The 21,437-nt window shown below is 31.5% G+C and overlaps 1 protein-coding gene across 1 annotated transcript in view; it reads right to left on the reverse strand.

The window, feature by feature from the left end:
- Window positions 1-1,923: 1,923 nt before the first annotated feature.
- Window positions 1,924-21,437, reverse strand: part of LOC143072512 (cilia- and flagella-associated protein 206-like) — a 35,398-nt gene continuing 15,884 nt past the window's right edge. The window contains exons 13-16 of the mRNA XM_076247458.1: window positions 15,039-15,138; window positions 3,170-3,313; window positions 2,678-2,766; window positions 1,924-2,162 (exon numbers count right to left, since the gene is read on the reverse strand). Of these exons, the coding sequence (XP_076103573.1) occupies window positions 2,018-2,162; window positions 2,678-2,766; window positions 3,170-3,313; window positions 15,039-15,138 (478 nt within the window). The 3' untranslated portion in view covers window positions 1,924-2,017. The remainder of the gene's footprint in view (window positions 2,163-2,677; window positions 2,767-3,169; window positions 3,314-15,038; window positions 15,139-21,437) is intronic.

Here is a 21,437-nt window from a genome sequence, read left to right on the forward strand (position 1 = left end):
CAATTCCTTGATGGAATTTTATCACTGGTTATTTCTAAAATTTCATTCATCCCCAAGCATTTTGGGGGAAAATTTTATCAAATTTATTCCAGCGCCAGTTTGATAGACCCCTGCTACTCTACTAGCACATGGGCTATCCCCATGCAGACCTTGCACACACCGGCTGCAGATGAGACGCCTAGTCTCATCACCTAAGTGGAGAACCCTCGCTTCACATTCCCGGCTGGCGTATTGTCGGGCAGGCAGGTTCTTCCTCACACTGGAGGCTGCAAGCTGACTTGCTCAGGCAGGAACTCAAAATTGTCTTGTATGCTGAGTGTTTCCCTATGGCCAAAACCAGATTAATTAATTGTTTTTTATAATAAAATTATTATTCATTCTAATATATCTTTCTGCTTTAAGCCAGTATGATTTGCTAAAACCATGTTTTTGGTTTACACACAGATATCCCTTATGTTACATTTGGTATTGTTTTTCGGAGCTGGTATTTGCTCAATTACAAGGATGAGATCTAGACTTAATTGAGATTTGCTCTATTATGAGAGTATCACTTTGAGTAAGTGTTTTGATCACTGACATTAGAGGCATAGACAAGGAGTATTGGCAAACCACTCACTCCAACAACTATACAAATAATACAACATCATACTTAAAGTACAGAAACAATATTCCACTTTATGAGACTCAATAAATATACAACATTACACTGAGAAAAATAAATATGAGACTACAGAAAAGAATAACAATATAAGACAACAGAATACAAACTTGGCTCGTTTGTACAAATATACATATATGTAAAACAACAATATAAGGTCAATGTCAGAATTTTTTAATTTTTTTTCATATTTGAAAAGAAACTATAGAAGAAATGGTAAACCTAGCCCTTTCAACTTTTCTAAGCCTCATTCATTTTTCTGAAATTGATCAGAAAATTTATTATTATTTTCTTAGCCTTCCTATCATGCCTAAAAGATTGAATATAAATATAAAGATGCTTTCTATGACACCTTCATACATGATGTACTTTGGATATAAATATAAAGGTGATTCTATGACAACCTCATACATGGTGTACATTGGATATAAATATAAAGGTGCCTTCTATGACACCTTTATACATGGTGTACATTGGATATAAATATAAAGATGCATTCTATGACATCTTTATACATTTTGTACATTGGATATAAATATAAAGGTGCATTCTATGACACCTTTATACATGATGTACATTGGATATAAATATAAAGGTGCATTCTATCACACCTTTATACATGGTGTACATTGGACATAAATATATAGAGGTGCATTTTATGACACCTTTATACATGGTGTTCATTGGATATAAATATAAAGGTGCATTCTATGACACCTTCATACATGATGTACATTGGATATAAATATAAGGGTGCATTCTATGACACCCTTATATATGGTGTACATTGGATATAAAGATATAAGTGCTTTCTATGACACCTTCATACATGGTGTACATTGGATATAAATATAAAGGTGACTTCTATAACACCTTTATACATGGTGTACATTGGATATAAATATAAAGATGCATTCTATGACACCTTTATACATTTTGTACATTGGATATAAATATAAAGGTGCATTCTATGAAACCTTCATACATGGTGTATATTGGATATACATTTTTAAATATAAAGGTGCATTCTATGACACCTTTATACACTTTGTACATTGGATATAAATATAAAGGTGCATTCTATGAAACCTTCATACATGGTGTATATTGGATATAAATATAAAGGTGCATTCTATGAAACCTTCATACATGGTGTATATTGGATATAAATATAAAGGTGCATTCTATGACACCTTCATACATGGATAGATGGACAAATGCAAAATAAGTTTTGGCAATATTATGTGAAAAGAAAAAAGAGTTAATTTCTTTTAAGTATTATTATTCTATCACAGTTTGGTTTAAATCATTATTACAAAATTTAAAATTGTCAAATTCAAATAGTTTAATCAGTTCCAATCACGTCTGATCTACATCAATTGTAAGATCTACTTTGGTCATGTCTGTAGGCACCGTCATACCACCACCTCGTAAACCTGCCAGGAATACTGTAGGCTGAGGTACATTTGTGTAGGAATCTGTCTTGGTCTGTGTTGTATGATCTCTGAAAGAAGAAAAAGAGGAATGTTGTCAATGATAATTTATCCCAAAAATGAAACAAAATCAAATGTACTGAATGAATGAAATACTTTGACTCAATATTTAAAAGAAATCTACTACTACCTTTTTCTTTTGGAAAGGGTTCTCAAATTTATAAATTAATTTTTTTTTTATAAACTCGTATTATCATTATAGTAAGGTATTATTTTTCTCTTTTTTCTCTGACTTCAATAGAAAACCTTTTTGCTACAATTTAGCAATATATGTTCCAAAATCAAGAAATAGACAAGCTTTTTAAAATCGAAAGGGTAATAATATTACATTGCAAAAGTTTGCATTTGCATAGCTTTGTCAAAAACATTTTGTGGTTTATTAACATTTAAATAATATTTTTACTTGTTTATTAGACTTCAATACTGTGAATTTTACTTACCACTATCAGATTTTTTAATGATAAAATATTGGCTAAAAACTAAGAAAGAAGCATTTTTATTCTTATGTTTGCATATATATACATACTTTGGAGGCCAGACTTGAATGGCTGTGTCTCTTCTCATATTACTCAGATTGGTTTGTACAGAGTGGGTAATTCTTGTTCTTAAGTTAGCCTGAAATTAAACAAACCAAAATGATAATAACATTTTTGGTGTATATTGTAATGTCCTTTTTGGGTTTTATTGTGCGGTTTGGTTGTCATTGTAACGAAGGATACCCTGTAACACTGTTGACACAAATGTACATATGTACCCAATCTTTGATATATAAAATTATAGCATGTTGTATTTCAGCTAAAACCAACATAAAATGTACCAAAAACTACTAGAGTTCATTTGGGGAAAGACTGTATGGAACCTCTAGTGTTTGGTTGGTGTGCTTGGTGTTCTACTGTCTCACTGAACTTTGCCTTACATATTCTTTTTTCTTGTGTAAATTATTTGAAGATCATAGGACAATGAAAATATTGTTATATTTAGAATTTGTACTGTTTTATGCTTATGATTTTGTCCTCACCAGTTTAATTGCTTTCCGTCGAAGCTCCCATTCATTCCATTCATAAGATTTGACAATATTTGTCTCCATGAAATGTGTATCTGTCTGTGTGCCACTGTCACACTTGGTGATGGGTTTCTCTATCATCCGACCAGCATCTTTGCCCTAAATAAAACAAGGAATATTACATGATTTTAACAGTTAACATTTTCTTTCTTTGAGTTATATGACATAAGGTATAGATCTTTGTTTAGAAAAGGTAAAATTAGGAATCAAGATCAATTTTTAAATCAGATTTGGTTGACCTAATAGATACCAGATACTTTTTCAGGAAGTCATACCTTCAACAGTCTGTTAACATTGACATTTAACTAATACTGTAGCTTTTTACTATACTATATTATAAAAATATTAATATTCGCAAACCATTTAGGTCACAGAAATTCCAAAATATGGCATCAGTAAGGAGAGTTGTACAAATAATGTGAATACACAGAACTCCATCCAAATCATCTTTAGTTTAAAGTATTCATCTTTTTCTATTTTATATGTACTAACAATATTCCATTTTTCTATAATTTCGATTAAAATGTGCCAAAATCTGAGTAAATATAGGTCGAATGCCCCAAATAAACATTCCCTGATTGGTTGAAGCACTGTGGTGTCGATGTAAAGCATAGCAAGCCTTGATGTAAAGCACACAGGAATAAGGACAGCTTTACAAATAATGTGAATACACAGACCCTCAATCCAATTCATGTATTGCTGAAACTAATCAAGTGTTCATCATTTTCTATTTTGATTCTGCTAACAACATTCCATTTTTCTATAATTCCGATTTAAATATGTGAAACCCCGCAATAAAAATAGATGGCCTCAATGGTAAAAGCAACGCTAAAAATATCCGTTAATATGTTAACATCTTGAACTTCAACCCGGGGTTCAAAGGGGTTAATAAACCAATTCACAAATATAGATCTCCTTGCGCTCAAATGTAATCCTTAGTGAAGTATACAGGCAACTTCGTTTACAGAAATATATACACACTTTATCAGTAATATATATTGTCATGCTTCTGCATATTCACGTATTTTTATGCTGAACTTTAGTCAAATTTAATTCTATACAAATTATGTTACGTAAAGCAATAGGAGTAAGAATATTTTAGCGCCAATTTAACCAGCTTCATAGCCATCATCAAAATTATCTATCGTTTCATTTACATAGGGTTTATTAATATAGAGTAATTTTGGTAAGTAATTGGCTTATTAATTATAAGGTTCTAGAGATGTGCTTCTCTAGACAATTTTGACGGTCAGTTTAATCCCATTTATCTCAATATTATCCCCGATGACAGAAATGTCAACCCGACCTATTCGTGTCAAAAGGAAAAATCTAATCTATTTGATGGACTATAAATTTCTTCTAAAACTGCAAATTGTGACGTCAGTGCACCTTCACGTGACATTATTATTTGTAAACAAACCAGATCCTCATGTAACAAGTGTCTGAATTATACATTCAAAGTGTAATCAATCTTCCAATCACTATTTTATGTTTTTTTTTGTGTCTGTTTTTAGGTTTGCAGCTGATCAGTAGTCGAAGTAAATTAGACATAGTGTCATTGCTCCTGTTCTGAGTTGTGATTTTTTATATAGAATAAGAAGGCAAGTCTGAATAAGTCATTATTTAAGAGGGATCGGAGGGGTCCTGATCCTGAAATCCTGGGCTTAAAAACATGAAATCCAAAGTCCTGAATTTAAAAAATTTCAAATTCAGACATCCCAAAATTAAAAAAAGACATCCCGGATTCTGAAAGGGTCAATAGTACATGGGTTTAAGGTGAGGTTTGTACGCATGAAATCTCTAGTCTAAAAAAGCCAGTTATAGAACGATAAACAGATGAGCATCTGTCTAGGGCCAAGTAAGTGAGGGGGAAAAGCCAGTATTAGTACTATTACGCAAAAAGATAAACAGATGCATAGACAGACCCAGGAGGTGGGAAGTAAATGGCCCAAATTTTAAATTTCAATGCTACAAGATAAAAAATGTTTATATTTACATCCCAATTATGTGAAAATAAGGGATTTTGGCGAAATTTTACAAAATCGGCAGGATTTCAGACAAATTTAAGATCAGGAAACATAGAGCACACTGCTGTCGACAACTAAATATTCAAGTCAGACATGTAAAATGTCATTACAAACATTATTGTCAAAGATCTTTTTTGTCGACGTATGCGCTCTAATTGTTTCCTGTCCAAATATTCAATGGAAATTTGCCCATTTTCATTGTATTTTAGAGGAAAATCAAAATGAGTGCTATTTGTGATGTCATGAATAAAACGCGGGAACGTAAATATGCAACAAAAACTTATTTTCTATCTAGTCACTCATGTATTAACTATTATTTATAATGATATTGGTCAGTTAATCCCAATTGGATATTTAAGCTAAATAAAGGGCCCATTTAAGGGCCTTATTAAACCTACTCCTTTAGTTGATTATATAGGAAATCAACGAAGCATGACAGGAGTGGGCAACCTTCTGGTCAGTCAGAGGCCCCACCCCTTTATGAAAAGTTCTGGATCCACCATTGAGATTTGCAGGTTTTCTTTGTAAAAACACCTTAAAATATCACCAACTCTGACTTAGTACACAATTTGATTCATTTTAGCTCATTAGCTGGGCTCACTTGCTAAAAATTTTCATTACGGTTTACTGACAAATATTTTATGATATTCATGTGTAGAAAAGCCAATTATCTATACATGTGTGTGAGGAGTAGTTATCAAGCTTGCTTTCGTCTGTAAAAAAATGTCATAGGCCAAGTTAGGGAGGTGAAAAAGCCAGTATTAACAAAACGATAAACAGATAATCAGGTTCGTATAGATTCCTTAAAATATCCCCCACTGAGGACACAATTTGATTCACATTAGCTCATTAGCTGCACTCACTCGCCATTAAGTTCATTGCAGCTCACTGGCTTATATGTAAAAAAGCTGATAACATGTACATATATGAGGGTGGTAATGCCCTTTACTGTCAGGCATCAAACGGTCATTCTCGCATACCTTTAGTTTCAAATTGGTTAAAATTTACTTGTGATTAGTCAAGATATCCTTAAGGTGATTTGTCACATGTCTCAAATAATTATCATTACTGTTATTTTTGGAAAACAAATAGCGTGATTCGTCAAATTCAGCTGATTTTTTTATCGTCTGAAAAAAAGTGTACATTTTATCGTCATGTCTACAAATTACACTTAACTTCATTTGGCAAGAATATGTCAATAAGGTACCCCCATTACTACCCTCATACATGTACATGTATATGGTCAGATCATGTTTTTGTATGTCATATGAATTTGTACTTTGCATGCCTTTTCAAATGAAATTGTGACACCAGAATGCATTCTTAATTGCACAATAACCAATGAGAAGAGGATACATATGTCAACCAAAATTTTGCAGCCACGTCAAAATGTGTGAGGACACCCTATCAAGCTTGCATTCATGTTGTGTTTAAACTGTTTTAGGAAGCTGAAAAATACCAACAATAGAACAATAAATAGATAATCGATATTATAAAATATCAATGCGTTGAAAAGCTAAAGATCTACATACATGTATATACATAAATATGTCAACCATAAAATACAACTGATTTAATTTACACCACAACTGTTGGAAAAAACCTTTATGTCTATATAACTTATCTCATTCTAGTCCATTCAACTGAATCTGTGTAAATTTCATGAATTCTTTAATAACATGTATAATCATGGACTATTCCTTAAAGCATTATCTGTTAAATTAGCCATTTAGGGGTCTTTTGCATTTAAAGTTCAGTTTTAGTGGGTTTATTTTGAGAAAAAGAACTCAATTTCCAGATGAAAGTTTACATTTTCTTTATATTTTGTTGTGTCAAAATGACCTAAATATAAAGGACAGTATAAAGACCCAAAAATGGTATATCACATTCTACACATGAGATTTTAGCTGGAAAGACTCAGCCATTCATTGGCGTATTTAACCATTGCAACTTTTTAATTTGATCTCCTCCACTAATTAAAGTCATTTAAGTAGAATGTTTAATGTAGGTTTGTCCACATTTTGGAATATATTAATATATACATGTATAGAAATGATGTTGAGTCTGTTCTTAGATGCCTGAGATAGACTTCAATATTTATAATTTATTGAAAATAAATGGAATTATCTTTCAGAAAATTTTTATTCTATGGTAATGTATCCCCCCCCCCCCCTTTATAAGATGAAAAGGTTACATTTTCCCCTTATCCCCTTATTTCAAAACCGAAGCTGGAATGTAGTGTCCATACTAGCCCCAACTGTTTAGGGTATGACCTCTGCTGTCGTATAAAGCTGCACCCTGTAGAGCAACTGGTTGTAACATGTACAACAATCAAACATCAACCCACATCAAACTGAATGTAATTGAAAGACACCTAGAGGTCAATATACAGTCTCGAACAGAAGACAAAAAAAAAGGAAAAATATAGTGAATTTTAGAGAATTTATATTATTACATGTACATGCATTTGAAATATTTAAGATATATTGTTTCAATTTTTTTAGTTTTAGGTTCCTCCTAGCTACCATTTTAGAAAACTTGGATTTCAATGCTAGCCTATTAGAGTGATATTTGATTTTCATTGGTTGTAGATATAAAATCTTATTTTGTCATGAAGTCAGAGTTGAAAATGACTTGGGGAATGAAGATGTAGTTAAGACCGAATGTCAGTTTTAGTCATATATGTACTTTAAAATTTTAGTCTGACAATTATGTGTACATATATCACTGATTCAGTGGCAATGGTTAACAGACACTGACAAGTCTTAGATAACATTTTATAGTTTTGAATGTTTCTTCATCAGTTGACTAAAATTAGGAGGAGACCTGTTCTTATTTCCAACAGAGGGGCACTCAACCTATATCAATTTGTGCATGAAACAAACTGATAGTTGCTAGATACTGAATTAGTATACCCCAATAAAGTTTTAACCTGTGCATATATACTTAAAATACATTAAAAAAAATCATGTCTTTTTCAGGACTTCTGAATCCAACCATGTAGTATGGAATGTTATTGAGATATGGTTTTGGTCGATGGATGTTCATGAAGGACCTGTAGTACAAAGTATATCACTGGATTTAGCTCTTTGTCAAAGTGTATTATTAAAGTACTTTGCTTTGAGCTCAGTTCATTGTTATGCAACTCATTTTTTGTGAAATAAAGATTTCACAAACAACTCTCATGTACAAGGATTTGTCAAAGTGGTATCACCTCTATGTACAATGTAAGTATTAGGGAGATAAAAGCATTCTATTTCGATTTGAACCAAACATTATATGTCCATTGACCAAATTTAAAAAAAAAAAAAAATTGCAGGACAATGCTACTCGACCGCTACTAGCAATATGATGCTAAGTTGTTTGAATACATCTGTACTGGATACTGATGACTCAGTCCTGAGTGTAAATGGTCCTTCAATTATGTTATTAAAAATTATAAGGCCTATCTAGCCTGATCGATTTCTAAAACTATATTTCATCATACATGTTCAACATTTTTCATTCATTTGTTTATTTCTTAATTTGTGTGAATTAACATTGTTACAGTAAATGTTAATTACTACACTTTCATACCATAACAAATACTGTATTGGTACATGTATCACTTATATTTGTATACATATAACAAAAAACAAGAGTGCACACGCTGAAATGTCTCGCCTTCTATAAAATTGAGAATGGAAATGGGGAATGTGCCAAAGAGACAACAACCCGACCATAGAAAAAAACAACAGCAGAAGGTCACCAACAGGTCTTCAATGTAGCGAGAAATTCCCGCACCCGGAGGCGTCCTTCAGATGGCCCCTAAACAAATATATACTAGTTCAGTGATAATGAACGCCATACTAATTTCCAAATTGTACACAAGAAACTAAAATTAAAATAATACAAGACTAACAAAGGCCAGAGGCTCCTGACTTGGGACAGGTGCTAAAATGTGGCAGGGTTAAACATGTTTGTGAGATCTCAACCCTCCCCCTATACCTCTAGCCAATGTAGAAAAGTAAACGCATAACAATAAGTACATTAAAATTCAGTTCAGGAGAAGTCCGAGTCTGATGTCAGAAGATGTAACCAAAGAAAATAAACAAAATGACAATAATACATAAATAACAACAGACTACTAGCAGTTAACTGACATGCCAGCTCCCGACTTCAATCAAACTGACTGAAAGATTATGATTTCATCATATGAACATCAGGCACAATCCTTCCCGTTAGGGGTTTAGTATCATACCATCATAACATATATGAGAAGAACATAACCCGTGTCATGCCAACAACTGGTTTTTGAATAAATGTGTTTAGTTCAGATGCAAAGACCCTATAAGTAAATCAATATTAACGCCAAAATATGCAATCTTTAATGACCTGACAACAGTATCGTAACTATATCCCTTCTTAATAAGTCTATTCAAAGGTTTTGTTAGTTTTTGAGGTGAATACTGACACCTTTGTGCTTTATAAAGAATATTTCCATAAAAAATTGGATGTGAAATACCTGAACGTATAAGAAGTCTGCATGTTGAGCTATATTTACGAATGATGTCCTTATACCGATGATAAAATTTAGTAAATGTTTTGACTAGTTTGTGATATCGAAAACCCTGGTGTAATAATTTTTCAGTAATACATAAATTTCTCTCGTTAAAATCTAAAACATTGTTACATACACGAGTGAATCGTACAAGTTGAGATATATAAACACCGTAAGATGGTGACAAGGGAACGTCACCATCTAAAAATGGATAATTAACGATAGGAAATGAAAAATCATCTCTTTTCTCATAAATTTTAGTATTCAGCTTTCCGTTAGTGATATAGATATCAAGATCGAGGAAAGGGCAGTGGTCATTGTTAGTATTAGCTTTATTTAAAGTAAGTTCAACAGGATAAATTTCTTTAATATACATACTGAAGTCGTCATTATTGAGAGCCAAAATATCATCCAAATATCTAAAAGTATTATTAAATTTGTTTATCAGATGTTGTTTCGATGGGTCTGCTTATTTTTGTCATAAATTGTAACTCATAGCAATACAAAAACAGGTCCGCAATATTAGTGAATAAGTGGTGCACAGTTAGTCCCCATTGGAATTCTGATAATCTGACGATATACGGAATCCCCAAAGCAAACAAAAATGTTATCTAGTAAAAATTCAAGGGCATATATAGTATCAAAGCATGTCCAATGGACATAGTTTTTTTGCTTATTGCTACTAAAAAATGACCTAACAGAGTTTGAACATATATATTCACATTCTGATTTTTTAAATGCCCATTTAATTAGGTGTGTGGATTTTTTCTTAATGAGAATGTGAGGCAATGTGGTATACAGGGTATAAAAATCAAAACTTTGAACAGATTCAAAATCACCAATATAAGCATGCAATTTATCAAGTACTTCCAGCAAGTTCTTGACACTCCAAAAGTAATTAATTCCACTATTTTCGAAGGCCTTATTTGAACAATTTATTATCAGGTTTTTAATTGTACCAAGTGTGCTGGTAAGAAGAATAGACAATTTAGTAGTGGAACAATGGCTTGAAGACAAAATAAATCTGTATTTGTAAGATGTTTTGTGTAGCTTTGGAAGCCAATACATAGTTGGGACTTTCATTGTATTTGGCTCTGCTTGTAAAGCGGTAGCTAATAGTTTATGGTTGTTACAGATATCATTTTCTGAAAATGGAGTCAGTTGGAATGTTGGTGAATTGGTGATTTCTTTTTTCAGAACCTCAATGTAAAATTTACGTCAAACAATAATAACATTTTAGCAGCTTTATCGGCCGGGACAAAAACAAATTTCTTGGCTAGTTCTTTTAGTTTATGTTTGATACGAGAAATAGGTTTATTGTGGTTATTGTTAATAGTAAAATGTTCTTTAAAATGTTGGATACGTATATCAACTATTATCTTCATTACAGAATTAAAAAAAGAGCCCAAAGATTTTTTGTCAACTTTTTCCCATATATCCATTTCATACAGTAAGTATGGAGTGAGTCGTGGATGATATTACGACACTCATTCCAATTAATAATTGACGGGGGACGATATTTAGGTCCTTTACTGAGGAATGATTTGAACTCTCGGTCTTGAACGATGTTAAGATCTCCTGTTATAACATGGGAAATGGGTCCATAAATATATTCGGAGGTACTACAATTACATGAAGTAGGTGTATTTTCACAGATATTAACATCTTTACACAATTGACTATAATTAAACACAAATTTCCGGGTAGATTTCTTGTAAATATAACAAATAAGTGGTAGCTCAGTATTGTCAAAATATCCAGGAATTTGTTCTTTAACAGAATGGTCGTTAAATATACCGGCAATATTTACAAAATCAAAACCTTTATTGACATAATTTATTTTAATAAAATGTTTTTTATGATCTTCAGGGCGATCAATTTTGGGAAATAGTTTAGAATAACAATATGCCATAATAATTTGAACAATTTAATACTTAGGACTGCTATATGAAATTGTGTTGCAATCCTCCAAAATTTTATTTAACTTATTAACCGGTAATGAACAGAGTTTTGTTAATAGATAATGTCTGCCGTTGTTTTTTGAAATAGAAATTAGGTCCGAAATATTGGTATGATTGGTCCGAAATTTTCTCTGATCGGATTTGTTCTACGACCGTGAGAACGGTTTTTACGAACAGTTTTAGAAACTATATCCAAAATGTTAACGGAATAGGTTCTAGATATATTACCAATTCCCATGATATTATCATTAAGACCGAAAGGGTAAACTGTCTGTAATTTTTTAATCCAATTTAATTCAATTATTTATCGTGATCGTACAAACTTTGAATGAGATTCACCAGGCTGCTTATTTACTACTTCTAAAGGTTGAACTGCTAAATATTTAAAAGGATGGTTGTGCTTCTTAAAGTGGTGGTAAATGATACTTTTGAATTTATTGGGTGTTTACTTATCATTGATATTATGTTGATAGTCCTAAGTACAACTGTCACATAAACTTAACATTAACCAAGATAACTAAACAAAGACCAATGAACCTTGAAAATGAGGTCAAGGTTAGATGAACCATGCCAGGCAGACATGTACAGCTAACAATGCTTCTTTACAACATATATAGTTGACCTATTACTTATAGTTTAAGAAAAAATAGACCAAAACACAAAAACTTAACACTGTGAAATGAACCGTGAAAATGAGGTCACGGTCAAATAAAACCTGTGCAACTGATATAAAGATCATAAAATATTTCCATACACCAAATATAGTTGACCTATGGCATATAGTATTAGATAAAAAGACCAAAACTCAAAAACTTAACTTTGACCACTGAACCATGAAAATGAGGTCAAGGTCACATGACATCTACCCGCTAGACATGTACACCTTACAATCATTCCATACAACAAATATATAGTAGACCTATTTCATATATAGTATGAGAAAAACAGACCAAAACACAAAAATTTAACTATAACCACTGAACCATGAAAATGGGGTCACGGTCAGATGACACCTGCCATTAGGACATGTACACCTTACAGTCCTTCCATACACTGAATATACTAGCCCTATTGCTTATAGTATCTGACATATGGACTTGACCACCAAAACTTAACCTTGTTCACTGATCCATGAAACGAGGTCAAGGTCAAGTGAAAACTGTCTGACAAACATGAGGACCTTGCAAGGTACGCACATATCAAATATAGTTATCCTATTACTTATAATAAGAGAGAATTCAACATTACAAAAAATTCTGAACCTTTTTTTCAAGTGGTCACTGAACCATGAAAATGAGGTCAAGGATATTGGACATGTGACTGACGGAAACTTCATAATATGAGGCATCTATATACAAAGTATGAAGCATCCAGGTCTTCTACCTTTTAAAATATAAAGCTTTTAAGTAGTTAGCTAACGCCGCCGTAGCCGCTGCCGGATCACTATCCCTATGTCGAGCTTTCTGCAACAAAAGTTGCAGGCTCGACAAAAATGAAAAGGAATAATTTTGAATACTATAACTCTTTAGATATTTAGACATATTAAGACTAATTAAAGTCATAATAAACGAGTGACCGGTGAAAAATAATGTTATTCCAATTCTTGAACCAATGCATACAAACAGCATAAACTTAATCTTCTGTGCACAATTTTATCATTTTTTTTCGCATAAATTTCGTATAATAGTCAAATTTTTTTCTCAATCGGTCAGTGTTGTTGTGAAAATATTGCAGTTACTTAAAGTTCTTGTTTTGAAGCCGAAGATTAAAAATTGTCACCTGTTTGTCAACAATTTCAACAAAGCATGGATATTGAGCACATGTTTAACATGTACAATCAGATAATAGTTTATTTTAAGGACTACCATGGGTATTGCGATCTCCGGATTTTTACAAGATGGGTCACACGAAGGTCACTTTGCATATGGAAAATATGTCGGGGGAATTGCTTCCTGGAAAGGAAGCAATGAAAATAAAAGTAAACTTCTTAATATGAACAAATTAAAGAATTTTCTTCAGAAAAAAGTATATGTACATAAGTTTTATAATGAAAACTATCCGTTGAGTTATAAAAAACATATGCATTATTTTTTTTTAATTTGAGGTTTCTTATGACTTTAAGTAGATGTTGATAATATTCACTTGACATGCTTGAAATTCTATCAGATTACTTAGGGAGCAGTTATGAGTCTTTGAAGCATGCTCACAAAGGTTCTTTGGGTGAAATCATTTTCATATTGGTCAAAATTTGTATTTGCTTCAACCAGCTTTGGAGGAGATATAATCAAAGAATTGATAAAAATCAGCACAGAAATTTACTTCCTAGCTCATCTGGCCCCAAGCATCATGTCAGGCATTGTCATTACTAAAAACCAATAAATGTATTCTAATCTGAGGAACAATTCGACATTTTAACAAATAATTTTACTGATACTGACGATCCACCACAAAGTAATATAAATAGAACCATACAAATAGTAAGCAAATACATATAAAAAAGATGTGGTATGATTGCCAATGAGACAATTCTCCACAAGAGACCAAATCGACACAGAAATTAACAACTACAATGAGCAAAGCCAATACCACATAATCAGCTATATAAAAAGGCCCTGAAATAACAATGTAAAACAATTCAAATGAGAAAACTAATGGCCTTATTTATGTAAAAGGAATATGTAACACATAAACAAACGACAACCACTGATTACAGGATCTAGATATCATCTCCCATTTAGAAAAAAAAAACACATGAAAAAATGCACCTATTATGTTTTGCTCTCCTAGCTACAAAATGTATCCAAAATCAAAGATGTAGAACTTATTCTATTGTAATCATTTGGTAACTAATGCAATTACTGTCTCCTCCATGCCCATCTTGATCATAAAAAAAAAATTTAAATAAATAACACTCCTAATGCTCAGATTGGTTGTCGTCGTGCAACACAGTTAATAACACCATATAGGAAAAACATAGAACTCCTTTCGTCATAAGACACTGTCCAAACATACTATCCACACTCATCTGTGTCCATACTTGTTTAATGATCAAAATATTTATTATAAATTAAATTTTGGTGATTGTATCCCTTGATATTTTTTAAGGTTTAGAGTTGAAAGCTACTTAATAATTTATGAAACTTTCCTTTGAAATATGAATATTAGTTAAACTATTAATGTCATTCAGATTGACAAAATCTTGTGATTTTTTTTTTATCTCAATAGAAATACTTATCTTAACAAGTGTTGATGTGGTAATTTGATTATCATATAAGTATTACTATCATAACTTATACCTGTGAGTAAGGTGTTATACTGGCAAATTGTGTATGAAGTTCTAATAGCTGTATTAATTCTGGACTTCTTTTGGCACCTTCAGCTACCAGACGAATAAATCTAAAACAGATATCAAACAAGTCATTTAAAAGATTTAATCATAGATTCAAACAATATCCTGAATATGGATATTTCACATTTGACTAATTTTCTTGGAAGAAATTTACAGTATTTTGATTTATAACCAGGAGCAAACTCATTTAGCATATCTGGTGTTTGACTTTTGAGAAGAAATATATGTATTCGTATTAATGTATTTTTCAAAATAATGGCCACTATGATTTAAAATAAAAAAAAAATAAAATCAATCTTTAGTTATGTAGCGTATTTACCTGACAGGATCAGGATATAGGTATTTAGTCGGAGTTTAACATGTACTTGTGATTTGTTTATAACTGGTATTGTTAAAGGTAAATAAACTATATCGAAATGTTCAGGACTTAATTAAACTGGGTAAGTTGATGCAAGCATACGATTTTTATTGCGTCTTACACTTTGAGAAGCAAATAATCTTTAACTACTTTATTAAAATATTGTGTACAAACGTTAATTATGTTCTATGAAAGTCAAGTGGCTTGAGCATTTTTCTGAGTAAGTTTTAAAAAATTTCAAAGAAATATATTTTACATTGGGTTAGCTTACATTAGTTTTCACTATCTATAGATTAACAACTTTTGGTTATATTTAAAATTTAGAATCTTCATTGAAGGTGGAGCATGAATGCACAGTTAATTAATGTTCCTTCATCCAAGCATATCTTGGATGTGCAGGATGAAGGTCATTCTTAGAATATGAGCCTGAGGCTCGAAAGTAATGAATTAGCTTTACTTCTCTATGAGGGGTGAAGCTTACATATAATATCTCTGTTTAAAGAAACAAACTATATAACCACCTATAGCTGGCCAGTGACCTTGACCCTAGTATATAAGCACCTGTTCCATAATAACTTGTCATAATTTAAAGCAAGTTTGTGTCGACCAAATATAAAACCCAGTGGAAAAGGGTGGGTCTGACTGATAATCCCTAGGGTGGGAATTAATTACTTTCGAGCCTCAGGCTCATATTCTAAGAATGACCTTCATCCTGCACATCCAAGATATGCTTGGATGAAGGAACATTCTTATTCATATTTCGCCTTCGGTCTCAAGTAATGAATTAGCTTGTTTAAAGTGTAGACACAAACTAAAAACAATTTTTATATAAATGCCAACATTTAATAAAGGATAAAAATCACAAGATCATCCAGTAACTACAACTGAAGAAAAGTGTTTTAGTACTGATATTATTTACTTTCCTGTTATAGAACTTGTAAAAAGTTTTACCATATGTCCAGACAAAACTGTTGCCATAATGTCCTTAATAGAACATCCTGAAGCTAAATGCACTTATGAAGAGGTTCCTCCAAATGAGTTAACCTTAAAACCTTGGATAAAATTAGAACTCTCTCTAACTATCTAAACTTTACGAAAAGACTTAGATGAATTCTCTCACCTATTTTGTACACAAAACATGATAAATCATTGTCTTAATCAACACAAAGTTTTGGTTTATCAAAACCTTTGATCACCTCATTAGGTAAACTAACTAACAGATCTAGTATTTTTCAAAAACTCATGTATATGAAAAAATAAAGTGCCATGTCTCTGAATGAAAGACATAGAATGTAAATCTACAGCTGATAAAGATAGTACTTCAAGGCAGATGTAGTCAAGGCAAATAAAGACACAAGTATAAAAGACAGTTTCAATGTTAAATACTCCAATGAATATTAAGAACTTAAAAAAGATAGCGCTAAATTCATCTCCCAAGTGAAACAGTATCTAACTCTTCAATTGCAGATTCAGGTTTAAGCAACCTTCCACAAATACATGTAGTAAACAAACAAATTCAGTAAAATCTATTTCTTAAAGGATAAAGTCTGTTTCAACATAGACCAAGAAAAATTCACATTAAACATGCTGAATATGAAAAGCTTGTGTTTTACAAAAATTTCAATAATCCGTGACTAACATCCTTTTTAGATGGTGATAAGGAATTGGTTCTCTAATTGAACACACCAAATAATGAAATTTCTCAAAAAAATATTGATAATGCTTGATTATAGATGCATGGTCTCCAAGATGAAGTGTAAATATATTTTACAAATGATTCTGAAATCTCCTGTTTATATTAAAGTGATTTCTGAGTATAATACACACGTTTTTACCCTACTGCACAATCAACCCTTCAGGTGTTGGTTCACTTTAATTTTTTACAATATACAGTTAAATTAAGTCTCTTCCTGACGGAAAGACATTATCTTCAGTATGTAACATTGTTACTAATTTTTATGCTTAACAGTTTAACTGGCAAATAAATTAAAATTGGTCTTAGCAAAGAAAACCAACTCTGAGCAAGCCAAAAAGGATAATCAAAAGAGCCTTCTGAACTTTATCACTAATAATTTTCTTTATAAATATCCCCAACAATGAAAAAGATGGGAAAATATAAGGTCATAATTCTGATCATGAAAATAAAAACATCTCTGAAAGGAGCTTGTTGGTCAAAAGACAACGAAGTAATTATCTACAGATTGAAAATGAAAACGTAATAACAACAAAACAAATATATCTTCTTTCAATTGACATCCTTTTGAATCTGTAAATTTTTTAGACATATGATAAGCATCAAAAATTTTCTTACCAGGAATATAAAGAGCTGTGATAAAAATGTTCTTTCTTGAACACCAAGCCCAAATAATGAAATATTTGTAGTAAGCATGTTAAGTGACAAAGAGGTTACTCCTCCTATTGCATAATAAAAGCTACTGAAATTGTATCTTCTGATTGTATAACTCTCTGTGACTAAAACTTTTTCTCCAGAAGAATATTATAGCCAACAATACTATGAAATCTATATGAAATGAGTGCATACTCTTAAAGAAGCTCCGTCTACCAACAGAAACATTTTCTTCAAATTTGGATCCCAAATCCTTATGTCAGAGGAATCTGGTACAACCCAAAAACTTATTTGGATGGGTCTATAAATCAAATTTTTAATTTCTGATTTTAAATTGTTAAAAAATTTCACCTATTGATGATAATAAACACTGTAACAACTATACAGTGTTTCAACATTATTTCTCGCCATGTTTCTGCAATGTAACATTCCCATGCATGCCACAGATACTGCATTAAAAGCATTCATCACAAGACCAATAAATGATGTAAAACATCTATAATACCGTTACACAATTCTATTTAAAAAGAATTTCCCAAGGGAGATAATTTTACCATTTCTCATCTGTCAGAAAAAACTTAAATAGCTCAGTATCAATAATGAGACAAAGGAAAACAATGTGCTTCCAAGGAATGAGTACCAACTTCTCAAAATTTTTCTGAAGCACAGCTTATCAAGCATTTGCACCACTTCTTCTGTATTCACAATACAATCATCTAAACTCTGATCCATAATAAAATAATCATCAATGTATAAACTATAGCATGTATATACTTCAAGTGACATTATTTCATAAATACATAGACAGGTTTTAAAACCTTAGTAAAAACTCTTGATGCAGAAGCCAATCCAAAAAAAAAAAAAAAAAAAAAAAAAAAAAAAAAAAAAAAAAAAAAAAAAAAACATAAATATCATATCAATGTCTTTTCCACATAAATCATGAAATTGTGATATAAACATAAATGATACTTAAATATGCATCTGTGAGATCTATAGATGTTAGCTCTATCTATATATATATATATATATATAGATAATTATTCTAAAGAATTACATCTAAACAAAAGATAAATGGTCCTGCTCCAAATGCTGATAAGCCACAAACTTAGTTTGTTTTAATTTTTCAAATAGATACAGGCCTTGAAGACCAATCTTTCTTAGGAACCAAGAAAATATAGGAAATAAACTGATTTTCCATTGATCGATCAACCTTTTAAATAGCTCTCTTAGCTATCAATTTTTGGACTTCTGAAATTAATTCATCCTTATGAAAGGTGAAATGTATTTAATTCAAAAAGGATAAACCTTGTGGTACATCATTAAAAATAATTTTATAACCATTTCTTAATAAATCTAATATCAATAGATCATTAGTAACATTTTCCAAATCATAATATTTAAGTTATCTACTGTATATATAGCAACTGGTTGAGAAATGTGACCTCTTTGAGATTCTCTGTTCCCTTTTTGGAAACCTCTCCCTCTCAATGAAGGGAATTGCCTACTACATGTAGTATAGTCGCCCTGTTGACCAACAGAGCCTCTGCAGTTAAAAAACTGATATTGCCTTTCCCATAACAGCTGGTAGTAAATTAATTGCTAGACCTGGAACCTCTTCCAAGGAATCTATAATTTGCTAAGAATCTTTGTATAAACACTAAGTTTGCTTTTTGCAATCATAACTAGAAATGTGATAAAGCAACTATCACAACAGAATTACAAATAAGTTTTATCATCTAAATATTTCTGAGCATCTCCTATGGGTTTAACCAGAAAACCATGGTAAAACAAACAAATATAATTTTACAATAAAATCCTTGTATTATCAAGATCCAATGGCTCATTCCTACAACAAGAAATAGCAAACTCAACAATAGGGGTGATGATCAACCCCTTAATAAAGTATCTCTGGGTTTCCTGCATCTTTGAAACCACAGAGTGGGCCTGTCTAGGCATTGCCATTTCGATTTTTTAATTATCCTAGACACACTAGGATTGTCACAGTTCTCAGTGTGATAGTATTTCCTCTAAGAACTTTATATATTCCTGATTTTATCAAAATCATGATTAAACTGTTCAACAAACAGGATGAGATAATGGACCATTAATCTCACTAAAAGAAGCCTTAAAGGCTTCTGAAAACCTTAATGCAGGATCAAAAGACGTATCAAATTCAACTCCGGCTGGACTATCATCAGCCATGGCACATACTCCAAAAGGAGGTACATACACCGTATCAATTCAGTAGATAAGATCAAAATTTAGAACTAAATCTTCATTAAAATAAGCCTCTAATGGCAAAAATTCAAATATAGCAGCAGGTTTCTCTACAAACTCTGCTAGAGTTGAAGGCAGTGAAACTGTCTCAAACCTCATGATTCATACAGGTTCTTTAATACAATAATAATAAATAGTAAATGTATCAATATACATGCCTATCTAAATCTCAACAGCACTTTCGTTAGAAACAATCACAAATCAAGTAGATTTTGAAGTTATACAAGTAACACTAGATTTTAAAACTTACTTTTTACAGGTTCTGTTGCTTTGTCAATTATTTCCAATTGCCATTATGATCTATTATAAAACTACTAGGTTTTATAACTGTTTAAGAAGAGGATTTATTCAAAATACCTCTTGTATTCCTATTAAATTTATCATCTTTAATTTCTAAAACATTCCAGAGGTGATGAAAATCATAACCATCACCCTTGTAAGTGTAAACATCATTCTAAACATCTTGCAAAAACAATACATTTGCATAAACAAATTCAGCCATTGTAATACAAAAATGTGTACCTGTGCAGGTAAAACACGTGTAAATTGTGAAAAGTACTCACGACCTTCAGATGAATAGAAATACTTTTAAATATCTATCTGTTTAACAAACAGGAGTATGAATTAAGTAACAAATGTGCTATTAGGCAAAAACTTAATGAATATATAAAATTGTCATACATCGTAGACAATAAAATATTTAATTAATTTCCATGAACACTTGTCATACATCGTAGACAAGAAATTTTTAAATTCATTTCCATCAACAATTGTCATACATCGTAGACAATTGAGGAATTATTATTTGTAAATAACAAAATAACATTAGAACTTGTCGTACATCGTAGACAAGTTAATGTAACTTTAATAACTTTCTGCCAAATTTAAGATAAAAATAAAATAACTAAAAAGAACTTATGTGAAGTGTTCACTTCAACCCTCTAGAAAAATAATGACAAGTTATTATGGAACAGGTGCTTATATACTAGGGTCAAGGTCACTGGCCAGCTATAGGTGGTTATATAGTTTGTTTCTTTAAACAGAGATATTATATGTAAGCTTCACCCCTCATAGAGAAGTAAAGCTAATTCATTACTTGAGACCGAAGGCGAAATATGAATAAGAATTATATGTATGTGCCATTTGTATGCTGAAGAGTGACATTCCTTTGTATTATGCTTAGATTCGAAAAAATGTGGGATGGTCTCCCTTTAAAACGTTCATTATTTTATAATTAAGTATAAGTTAATGATTTAATTTTGAATAATTACAAAATGTATCAATTCAATAGATTTCAGTTTTTGTTATGGGTGTATCAAAGACATTGAATATAATTTCATAAATTTGTAGCAAATTTGAAGCGT

The sequence above is a fragment of the Mytilus galloprovincialis genome, chromosome 4, assembly GCF_965363235.1.
Source record: "Mytilus galloprovincialis chromosome 4, xbMytGall1.hap1.1, whole genome shotgun sequence".
NCBI lineage: Eukaryota > Metazoa > Mollusca > Bivalvia > Mytilida > Mytilidae > Mytilus > Mytilus galloprovincialis.